The sequence below is a fragment of the Thamnophis elegans genome, chromosome 3 (assembly GCF_009769535.1).
Source record: "Thamnophis elegans isolate rThaEle1 chromosome 3, rThaEle1.pri, whole genome shotgun sequence".
NCBI lineage: Eukaryota > Metazoa > Chordata > Lepidosauria > Squamata > Colubridae > Thamnophis > Thamnophis elegans.
In genome coordinates this window covers 17,904,183-17,916,115 of record NC_045543.1, presented here as the reverse complement: position 1 = coordinate 17,916,115, position 11,933 = coordinate 17,904,183, and the positions used below count along the sequence as shown (strand labels likewise).

The 11,933-nt window shown below is 37.7% G+C and overlaps 1 protein-coding gene across 4 annotated transcripts in view; it reads right to left on the bottom strand.

Annotated features, from left to right (window-relative positions):
• Positions 1-418: 418 nt before the first annotated feature.
• Positions 419-11,933, bottom strand: part of FBXW11 (F-box and WD repeat domain containing 11) — a 79,706-nt gene continuing 68,191 nt past the window's right edge. For all 4 annotated transcript variants that reach the window (XM_032213098.1, XM_032213100.1, XM_032213101.1 and 1 more), the window contains 8 exons: positions 10,873-11,010; positions 9,536-9,654; positions 8,560-8,809; positions 7,115-7,233; positions 5,860-5,970; positions 5,675-5,753; positions 5,032-5,219; positions 419-2,835 (listed from right to left, as the gene is read on the bottom strand). In XM_032213098.1, coding sequence (XP_032068989.1) covers positions 5,058-5,219; positions 5,675-5,753; positions 5,860-5,970; positions 7,115-7,233; positions 8,560-8,809; positions 9,536-9,654; positions 10,873-11,010 — 978 coding nt within the window. In that variant the 3' untranslated portion in view covers positions 419-2,835; positions 5,032-5,057. The remainder of the gene's footprint in view (positions 2,836-5,031; positions 5,220-5,674; positions 5,754-5,859; positions 5,971-7,114; positions 7,234-8,559; positions 8,810-9,535; positions 9,655-10,872; positions 11,011-11,933) is intronic.

The following is an 11,933-nucleotide window of genomic DNA, read 5'->3' as shown; positions in this document are numbered from 1 at the left end:
ATTCCTCCCTTGTCTTCTCCAGGCTAAACATCCTTAATGCACCCCATCGCTTCTGTTTTTTCCTTGTGAGCTCTTTATTGTTGTTTTTCCCTGGACATGCTTCAGTTTCTCAATCTCCTCCCTAAATCTCAGTGCCCAGAACTGAAACCCTATATTCCAGATATGGTCTAACCAATGAAGGTTTTTTTTTCTTTTCTTGATGGAGTCTAGGATTGCTTAGGATTATTATTATTTTTGGCTTCATTTACACTGTGTTCAATTTGGGGATTACCAAGACGTCCAGTTTTTTCCCCGTATGCGTATTTGTTGTTCCCCAAACTATACGTCATTTGTAACTTTGATAACTGTGTTTGGAAACCTCTTATCTAAGTCCTATACAAATGTGTTGAATAGCATAGGTTACATGTATAGAAAGATGTAAATTTAGAGGGTTTTTTTATTAAGCACATTCCACAGTACAAAGCCTTATATCATGAACAATATCTGTACATTTTTCAACAGTTGTCCGATAAGCTGTTCATACACAAACTTTCCAAACAGGTAACTGGCAAACATAATTACAGGTTAGAATAAGACTATCCCAGTGCTTTGAAACATTAATCTAGCAGTAACATACAGCTGTTCAGTAATGATTAGCAAAACAAAGTCCAGAGTACAGCCGATACTATCATTCATCCTAGGAGTCAAACTCCTCGGGTGTCAGTTACAAATTCCACGGCTACGTTACACCAAGCACAATCAAAAGTAGTTTAGGCTGCATCTTCAAATACCATCATTTCCCATGGAAAAACATGAATTTCATCTTACACATGCATTAAAAATGGATGGTTGTCCGTAAATACCTTTTTGTTTTCAGCGCTGCAGTATCAAGTCTTTCATGTTGCAGCTATTAGGTGACATGGGGATGGGCGGGGGGGAGGGGGGGAGACAAAACCATTTTCTGTAAAACTGTGGCCCATCTCGACATCTGATATGGGAAAGTGTCCTCTCAAGCATTTTGTAGATTGGATCAGATCCATGTAATATATCTTTTTTTCCTCCGTGTTGGGAAGAAGGACTTAGGAGCTCAACAGAGTTGACTGGGAGGTGAAGGCTGGAAACCAGAAGCAGCTCAAGTTGTACCTTTCTCAAATCCGGCATGTGCTTTCATTTTTTATTCGACAGAGAAACTAGGTGGTGTGCAAGTGAAATAGCCAACCATAAGCTGTTCCACTAAATAAGCAAAATTCATTCATTGGTCATTTATATTGGTTATGAACATTCCTTGACCCCTCAACCAAAAAAAAAAAAAGAAAAGAAAAGAAACAAGGAGGGGGGAGAAATAAGAGAGAGAGGGGATCAGCAGTGGCAGCAAAAGGAAAGCAGACAGAATACCACATGATATCACCCACATCCATGCCAACATTTGCTCCTGGACCAACCAGTATTTTTATTTATTAATATCTTCTAAAGAACATTAAGAGAAGCTATTGAACAATGTTGCTGAGCAATAATTTAAAAACATGGAGACAATAATTTCGAATGAGTTATGTTTTTTGTAATCGGGAGATACTGAATCAATAGCCATGGCCAGTCATACTTAGAAAAAAAAATCCACGGTGCCATTTGCTGCTAGGTTACTCCAAATAAATGGTAAGGTGCACCAATCATCTCCTCTAAGGTCTCAGTGGAATAGCCATTCATCTTCCAATTCAGCATACTGGCCTGGAAATCACGGACAACTCAAACAGATATTTAAAGGGTTGATGTCTCTTCAACTTTAGACAGTGGTTTCAAGATGATTTGCAAATATTGCATTGTGGAATAGTGAAAGAAAGTTTTAACTTTTTTAAAAAAATAAAAAAATGCTTCTTATGTTTAGAAGTTGACATTAAGATATGTCCTCCCAGTTAAAAAGGAAGAAGAAAATCCTAATGAATGCCAACGATCTCCCTTTCACAGAAAAATGTTTCCAATACATCCCAACTCCATATGGCGCCAGTAGTAAGAATGCCTGGGTACTTAAAAGCACCTCCCTTGGCATCTGTATACAGCATCAGAAGGCCCCGACTCCCAGCCCTTGGAGGTTACAATGTTTTATGTACATTATATCTACATGCTTATACAGGTACAGTATTGGAAAGAATGAGGCAAGCACACAGGATCTGACTATATCAAACATTAGGAGGAAGAGAAAGACAGTTGTAGTACAGAGTACAATTTAAAGAAAAGACAATGCTGTACATCTAGTTTTGATAATCTAGCCCAATTTACAATCTTTAAATTAAAGCAAATTACAGGTGCAGAAATAAGTAAATTATTGTCCAAAAGGTTACTGAACCATTCCAAAGTATTTCTACCAGTCCAACTGAGACTCTGAGCAAACACAGCAGGATCCGCATTAATCGTGAAATGTAAAAGCTGCGAGATGAGGCGACTTTGAAAGCAAAGCTCTGTACATTCTGGGTTATGCGTTTGGCACCCACGTTTCACTGAGAATGTTTTTCTTCTTCAGAGTCAGACAAAAAGTGCAAAGCAAATATAAATTAGGTCAAGTCCATCCTTGACATCTGATTTACTCCTGGAAAAACAAACCGTAAGTTCAGTGTATATGGGCAATTTACTCATGAAGCTTTGGATCTTGCACTGTGGTGAGGGAGAGGCTGAACTCAGTGAATTCCTAGTCAATTCCTTAAGAGACCACCGAGTGGAGGAGGACTGGAAAGTTACATTGAGATAAAGAATTGTGCTGCTTTACATCTACACAGCACCTAAAACCACTTCCAACTTTAGCTGTGGCTATTGTCTTCAGATGTGTGATAGCCAAATGTCCAGTAGTTCAAAGACTGTGGAATCCTACAAAAAAAATATGAAAATCACTGGTTTAAAATTAAGTTAAAACAATTATGTTTTATTGGGAGATAGAAGACTATGAATTAGCGATCTAATAACAATGGAGGACAGAGGTCATCAGCTTCCCTAACTGAACTAAGTCAGAAGGACCACTGGGACTAGAGGTCTCTTTGATGCAACCACTGGAGATACTTATCACCATTTAAAGACAACGGTTTTAAATTCAATTTGGCTTATTCTGCTATTCTGTCCACTTATAACAAATAAGATTGTTTGATTCCCTTAAATTTTGATTGAAACTTGTTTGCTGTACATCTAGTTTTGATAATCTAGCCCAATTTACAATCTTTAAATTAAAGCAAATTACAAGTGCAGAAATAAGTAAATTATTGTCCAAAAGGTTACTGAACCATTCCAAAGTAGCAATAATGTTACTGTTTAAAGTTGGGAAAATAAGATCAACATTGATGTGTTGGGGAGGCATAAGAGTTCCATACAAATAATTATTTTCTCTACCAAGATGTTCAATTTCTACTCTGAGCATGGAGTAGGAAAATCAGCCCTTCCCACATCATGCCAAAACAACTAGTTTCTTTATTAGCCTGCTAAGAGGTTTTCACCTTAAATATCTTCTTCACTCATGCAAAAGCACAAGAAACTAGCACTGTGTATAAAGCTGTCCCTTGATCATTAGTACTATTAGAATTACTTCATTGTTATTTTACATGATGTGTTATTTTACAAGTTTATAATGCCTGGCTTAATGGCAATGGTATGGTATCAGTGCATCCTTCTGACAACTAAGGCAATAGCAAAGAGTGAAGTAGCTGAAACAAAGGAAGAGTAATAAGACTATCGAAATTTATTCACTCTTCTGAACAGCTCTTCAATCAAAAGAGTTTGAATTATTGCATCCTGTCAATACTCTTGCCATTTCAACAACAATAATGATAACAACAACAACAACAACAAAGATTTTATGAACACTCTAATTGTGATTAAATAATTTGAGCATTAGGTCTGATCTATCTGGGCTGCAAAAATCACTAGATGGTGGAAAACGTCAACACTTTGCTGCCTTCTAGTAGTGATCTGGATGTTCGCCCTCTAGATATGGGGTGTCAAACTCAAGGCCCAGGGACTGGATCTGGCCCGTGGGGTCGCCCTGGAAACAGCAAAGGACTGGCGACGATGCCTCTGCCATTGAAAATGGAGCTTGGACTACAAAAACATTATAATCCTTCAAAATTAATTAGGGTCTAGGTAGGTAAAAAGATGAACTGGATCATCACTTCTACAATGCCCGATTATTATTTACATTAATCTAATCTGCTAGGAATAGTATTGATTTGCTTCACTTTGTTCATGTAAAATGGCATCCCTTGAAGGCCTTCCTTCAGAAATATTTTGATGCTGGTAAATTGAGATAGACACCATGGTACAAATCTGGAACATCCTATTTCAAAATATGTGTGTGTGTGTATGTGTGTATGTGTGTGTGTGTGTGTGTGTGTGTGTGTATATGTGTGTGTGGGGGGGTTTATTTGTGCTGATAAATAAATAAAGGGAGACTAGTATAGATCTATTTCAAGCTATTTAGCTCTCATCAGCTAGCCACACCCTTACTGGGATTTGATAGTGTGGCTAGCTGATGAAAGCTAAATAGCTTGAAATAGATCTATACTAGTCTCCCTTTATTTATTTATCAGCACAAATTTAAAAAAAAACAAAACCACAAATATAACAAAGGCAACAGTAAAAATATTGGGTTTCTGTTGTGATGGACTCTTGTGACGAGCCTAAGGACAGATGATGGAAGCAGTTAGCTTCCTCCCATAATTGGGGCTTACCAGGGGTTGTAAAAATCTAATAGATATATAAATATATATATATATATACATACATATACATATACATACATACATATATATATACACATACATATATATACATACATATGTATATGTATGTATGTATGTACGTACATATACATACATACATATATATACATACATACACACACACACATACATACAATTTGCCAATTATTGCTTTTACAATAGAACAATTCATATCTATTTTCTTCTTTTCTTTTTTGAGAAGTGAATTCACAAGTATCAATGACCATTCTTTGGGAGCGCAAGGGCCATAATCAAAAATGGAAATTGCAGCAAAAGAAAGAGCAAGATAAATGCTTACCTTGGAGAACCGTCAACTGCAGAGTGTTATCTGGAGATGTAGGTGTACGTTCTGGATGGAGAGCGGGTCTCATTTTGTGCATTGGGAGGCACATTTAAAAAATCCCAAATCAAAATGGTGTCATCGTGGGAACTACTAATAATTTGAAATTCATCAAATTGGAGTCTAAACACACGTCCAGAATGTTCCTGAAACATGCAGTGGTTTATAGTTAATAGGGCAGATACTTACTTTTGGGAATAGCTCAAAGTTTTTTTGGGTGGGGTGGGGTGGGGGGGAGCAATCATATTTGCTGCAATGTAATAGTTTACTTCACAGAAAAAGCGTAAAGAACAGATGACATAAAAGTACATTTCCTTAAGAAAAGGATACGATTTGGAAGACAGAATGCCTGGAGTAGTTCCATAACAATAACATCTTAGGACATTAAGTTCATAGGCATGGATATTAGGATACCCTACCCCCACCCCCAACACCCCCCACTCCAGTGCATAACTCTCAGGCTCTTACCACAGTAGTTTTCAAAATAAAAGGCTCAGAATTTCCACTTATATCTAGTACTTTTATAACAAAACATCCAGTACATAAATACACACTATTGTTATATAACTGTAAATGAAGTGTTTTATCAAAATCTACGTACCACCAATGTACGTAAGCACAGCGTACTTGCTGGAGCTCGAGGATCAAGAGCAGCTTGCAGATCCCAAACTTTGATTTTGCTACAAAATGAAAAAAAAATCTTATAAGGTGACTTTCTTACACATAGATACAGTCACAAACACAAAACAAAACAACAGCCTAGGAAAAAAGCTTTGAAACACATACCCATCATAGGCTCCACTTACAATCCTTTTGTTATCAAATCGTATACATCTAACCAACTCTTCATGTCCTTCTAGCACTCTTAAACACGCTCCACATTCAATATCCCAAAGTCTGGGGGAAAAGAAAAACCAAATACAGTTTGTTTTAAAAAATAGAGTGGACATATATGAAGTGTTTACTTATGTCCTGTAGAGAAGAGTTCACTCGCTACAGCTATAAGGCTAACTGCCACTTAATCAAGATGAACAAGCTACCAGCAAAGAGCTAATGTAATTCACAAAGCCCCACTTATACTAAAAGTCTGGGGGGGGGGGGGGAACCATGCAGTGGACAAATTCAATTCAATTCAATCCAATCCCATCTCAGCTTTTCCCTGAACATATTTAAACATAGCATAATATCTGAATCAACAGATAATTTGGTAGGCATTAACTTATTCTGAAAAGCTACACTTTTTACTTCTATGTTTTAGTATTTAATCAACTAAGTTGCTCTGGTATCATCATATTGGCTTGTTTCAAGTGCATTGTTACTGCACATCCTTTCCACCAAGATTCCCTTCTCTGCAATAAGATCATCTGAGAGTTTTGAATAAGACAGCCAAGGACCTATAAATAGCATAAGGGAGGACATCTAAGGAAGCATATGGGAATTATCCTGGAAGTGAGTAAAGAGCATCTGGAGGAACTGGGGTTAGAAATATGAAGGAATGATGGTTAACTCCACCCCTTCCCCTCAAAACCTGGAGAATGGTCTTTTCCATTTCTCTCAAGACTTTTCTTCATTTATTTTCTACTTAGAAGAATTGGAAAATTTGGGAACCATTGAAATGTAACGTAAGAAGTTGCATTTACTGTATATAGATTAATCTGAATTCAGTATTGGCATAACTCTATAAAATGACTGAAATCCAATATCACACAAAGATAAATCTGCTCTTCAAAATCTCCTCCCACTCCCACTGTGCAGGCCCACAAATCTGATCCTGATTTGTCTCCAGACATCTGAGCCGTGAGGGATATGTTGGAGCATCATGGGACAGGGGGAATTTCTCTGTCCTATTGTCAGAGATCCTATCAACAAAGAATGAACTACACTTCTCTAAAAATATTGCTATTTTCTTTTTACTTTTTCCTACTTTCCACATCTTTCCCCCCAATTCTCAGATATTTAGCATGTACAAAACTAAAGCTGCTCTTATGCATCAGAACATGTCCCACTTACATTGTCCAAATAAAAGAAATTTACTACCTACCTAATGGTATTGTCTGATGATCCACTCACAACAAGTCGATCCCTATACTGGAGGCAGGCAATACCCCTTTTGTGCCCATTAAGAGTGCGGACAAATTCACACGTGCTTGTACTCCAGACCTGTGAGGAAAATAAAGAGTGAGGCAATTTGGATTTTCTGTCACTTAAGGATGAAAAGCCACGGGTCAAAAATTTTGGAGAGCTTAACATGAATCCTGATGAAATTTTCATTCTGTGAATCTTAATTCTCAGTGCTGAAAACTTTCCTTAGTATATATCACTCACAAGTGCATTTTTGTTATATTAACATGAAACAGTGTCAATTGCACAACAGCATTGGACAATATCCTGCATTAAATGAGGAAGAGTATTTTTAAATAGCAGGTTCCCTCCACCCCATTCTTCCCCACAACATATGCCCGCAATCTGCTGAATATCCTTCCCAAATATCAAACAGCATTAAAATCCATTGATATGACAACTCTGGGTTGGACCTAATTATTTATTGCACCCATAGATGTTGTCTTACTGGTGAGACAGAACCTTAATGTCCTTCATCACCAACTCCGTGACACACATTCTCTCCACCACCATAACCAATATTTTGTTGGTTTGGAAGACTTTCAAAGCACGTTTTGTGATGGAGGAAGATCTAGGAATCTGTGCAAGCAGAAGTATATTTGTGTAACATTGTAAAGCATTTATTCTCTTTCGAAAATTAACCCCACTGACATCTCGCCATCTTCAAGCTTTCTAGAGACTATCATTTGGAGAAGACAAGCAATGAATCTTGACTGCACACCATTATACCACCCATAGTTTGGAAAGATTCATTTGCCAGTGGTCTTTAGCCAACTGAACTGTGACTAAAACAGAATATTATTTTTTTTAAAAAATTATAATCACAAATTAACTATGACGACGACAATGACATTTGTGTTGGTAGCACTGAAATGTTTCTGGATTGAAAAGTGACATCACCATTGCCCAGGAGACATCCAATTAGGGGCTCCTTTCATGTCCCCATTAAGTTGCCCACCAAAGTGGTGCCCATATATCTACTCTCAGTAACCCCTTTTCGAACTGCTGGGTTGGCAGGACTGGAGATGTGATGGGAGCTCACTCCATCCCGTAGTCATGAACATGAGCCTGCCAATTGTCAGCCCAGCGTCCTAACCAATGAGCCACCACGCTCCTCAAACAAATTAACCAATACAAATGTATCTTGTTTAATATGTTGGAAATATTACGTACCAATCAAAATATCCTCCAAAGACATTATGAAAACATATGATAGAAGTCTCAAGCCATAAAAATGAATTTAAAAATCTAGGTAATATTTTAAAAGCAAATGCAATTGAACAAATAGCTATAGAAATTAATTTACTAAGTTAGACGTGTGCTAAACACATTAATCACTGCTTTAGAAACATATGGCCAACTTACTTTAATGGTCCTATCTCCAGAAGCAGATACAATATATTTATCATCAAAGTCCACAACATTAACAGCAGCCCGGTGGCCAACTAATACGCGGCGCAAAGTGATGTCAGTTGCTGAAGCCATGTCCCAAACAGCAATAGAGCGGTCCTTTGAACAGGTCACCATTAAACCATTACTAAACCGCAAGTGAAGCACTGCTTCGTTATGATGAATTAAAGTGTTCAAGACTTCGCCTGTGTTCACATCCCAGACTCTGAGGAAAGAAAACTTGGGTCAAGTGCTATGAAGCTGAAAGTTAGCGGAGAGTTTTTGTTTTTTACGCTGTACCAATTTTCAGAGTGCCATGACTACTGATTAAATACTGAATGATGTACACCCACAGCCCCCAACCTTTTGGATATCAGGGACCGGTTCCGTGGAGAGAAGTTTTTCTGTGGAGTGGAGGGGATATGGCTTTGTGCGCTGCCTGCATTCAGATGGGGCTTTGCTCATTTGGGTGGCCTGGTTTCTGGCACACCACAGACCAGTGCCGATCCGGGCTCAGGGGTTGGGGACTCTGATGTACACAATTATACAAAATTTATCTATGAAATCAGATGCTACTGGGATTGGGAACAAACTTCTTGTACATCAACATTATTTCCCTTTGGTGGAGGGAGGGAAGGGGAAATATTTGTAAAATTTACTAAAACTTTTCAATTAAAAAAAAACATTATTTTCCTTTTCACGCCCAGATAGTCAATGAAACAGTTTTAACAGAAAAGGCATTCTTTGTATAATTTCGTTTTGATGATTGACTCTGGCACAAGTCAGTTTTACATAGGGCAGGATAGATCCATTTGTGCCTACAACAGTAATGAATGAAACCAAATTAATTGAAATAAAATATTAAAAGTGTTTCTTAAATATGGAAAGGCAGTCCTACGTTTTCTTTACTCCATTCCACTTTCTGCCATATTTTTGTCTATAAAATGCTCACCTGACAGTAGAGTCAGACGATCCAGTTACAATTACTCTTTCATCATACTGTAGACAAAGAACGGAGCCAGTATGTCCTGTTAATACTTTCAAACATTCCAATCCGGTTTTATCCCATATCTACCATATAACAAAATAAATAAATAAAGGAATTATTTAAATGCTGAGTTGGTGTGAGAAAGATTGTAGTTATTCTTCCAGGGTAGGACACAGACTTTTCTGACCCCACCTCCCTGTACTCTTGCAATTTTGGAATGGCATAAAAAAAACTCAAAATCTGAACAAAGATTAAAAAATATATAATTACTATATTTTTTGGAGTATAAGATGCACCTTCCCCCACTAAAAGGTGAAAATTTGGGTGCGTCTTATACACAAAATATAGCCCCGCCCACCCACATATCCTACCCTTTGGCCTCTGCCTCCTAGCAATTTACCTCCTTGCAGCAAACAGGAAAATGGGGCTTGCGGAGGCGGTAATAGGCTATGGCAATCCCTGCAGCCTGAAACAGCTGATCATCGGGAGGCCCATGCTGAAACTGAAATTGAAAGTGAAACAGGCTGTTTGCTGCAAGGAGGCAGAGGCAGATTCCCCCCCCCCCCAACCTTCTAATCAGGCAAAACTGAAACAGGCTGTTTGCTGCAAGAGGTTAAGTCAATAACTATAAAGGTCTATAGAATGTTCAAATTAATAATTTATTTTTTTAAGACTGCTTTATTATTGTTCTAGACAATTTAACAAAATGAAGAAGCTTTTTAAAATAAATGCTTAATCTGAAGATGCCCAGAGTTATTGTATCTTCTTTTAAATAGCAGAGAATAATGTATACTTCCAGAAAGCCACATCAATTTTAACAGCATCTGTACAAGTATAGTCTGAAATGTAACACCACAAACCGTGTATATTGCCTGTACTGTTTGCTACAAGGAGGAAAATTGCTGAGGCAGATTTGTTTTCCCTTGTTTTCCTCCCCAAAAGCTAGTGCATCTTATACTTCGGAGAGTCTTATACTCTGAGAAATACGGTAGATGCCTCTGTGCCACAGTCTGGCATTGAACTGAATAATTATCCTGAATGTAATGTTATAGGCTTATAAAAAGATGTTTAAATAGAAATTACACATCTCTCTCTATTGCCATGTCTCCACTAATTTAAACCCCTTTGCAGTTGGGGTGGTGGTGGATGCTTAATATTTCATTTTTTAATTTCAACTAGTCCTCTGCTTCATATATCTTTGGAGGGATATGGTAGATTCTGCAATAGGATAGCAGACTAGATAAAATGATAAAAAATTATCTACCTCTCTCATTCCTGCTAACGTCAAGAAATCCCTTTACCTTAATGGAGTTATCCCTTAGGCCGCTTATAATCTTCTCATCGTCATATTGTAGACAGTAAACACCTTTACTATTCTCAGAGCGGCATTGAATTCTTTGCAAGTTGTGCCTTCCACATCGCCAGTTAGATTCTATTGTCTGCAAGAGAGCAGAAAACATTTGGGTGATACACAATCCTACCAGATACCACTAAAATTTCATCATCGCAATGGTATTTTAAGCAAGCCTTTGTCAGCTACTCCGGATTCATTCTTGCCTCCTTCTTGTTAGAATCCTCTAAAGTGGCTCCTTCTGAAGCTGCTTTTGGAACAACATAGAACAGCCCACACATTAATATGTGGGACCCACTACTTAGAAATAACCTTTGCACCTATAGGTTTCCTGGTACAATTCAAAGTACTGGCATCATTCTATGAAGCCTTACAATGCTTGGCACCTGCAGGACTGTTTATCTTTAAAAGGCCCTACTCTTCTAGTGCACTTGTTCCAAGCACACAAGTTGCAGTTCCTGTTCTATGAGAGAGGCACAATTCATAGTGACACACTTCATCCTTAGAAACCACAGAAGAGAGCTGCCTGTGCCTTTGCTTCCAAATTTTAGAAAAGGTCTTAAAAACGGAACTATAAGGGCATAGATGCTTATGACCAGGTTTTTAATGTGGATATGCATATACTTTCTATAATTTAATTTTTTATATAAAAACATTTTGAGTCAACATTTATTTTATTCAGTTTAGAGGTTTAAAAATTCTTGCACTTACTTAAAGAGAATAGAGGGAACAACAAACATTGGCTATGGCATTTCTGTATAGAGAGTTCAGCACATTTCTGAACCAAATGATATATTTGATGACACAATTAATAATAAAGCTACACAAAATCTTCTCTGCACAGAACAGATGATTTGGATGACCCATGTCAAATGTGGTTTGACTCCATTCATGGAACAAAATGAAGCAGTTTTGAGTCAGGCAGAATTATTTTGGGGATTACAGAGAAAAACCAAGACCCTAGGTGACTAAGGGTGATAAAGGAAACAAAATACTGGGGATTGGGGGACG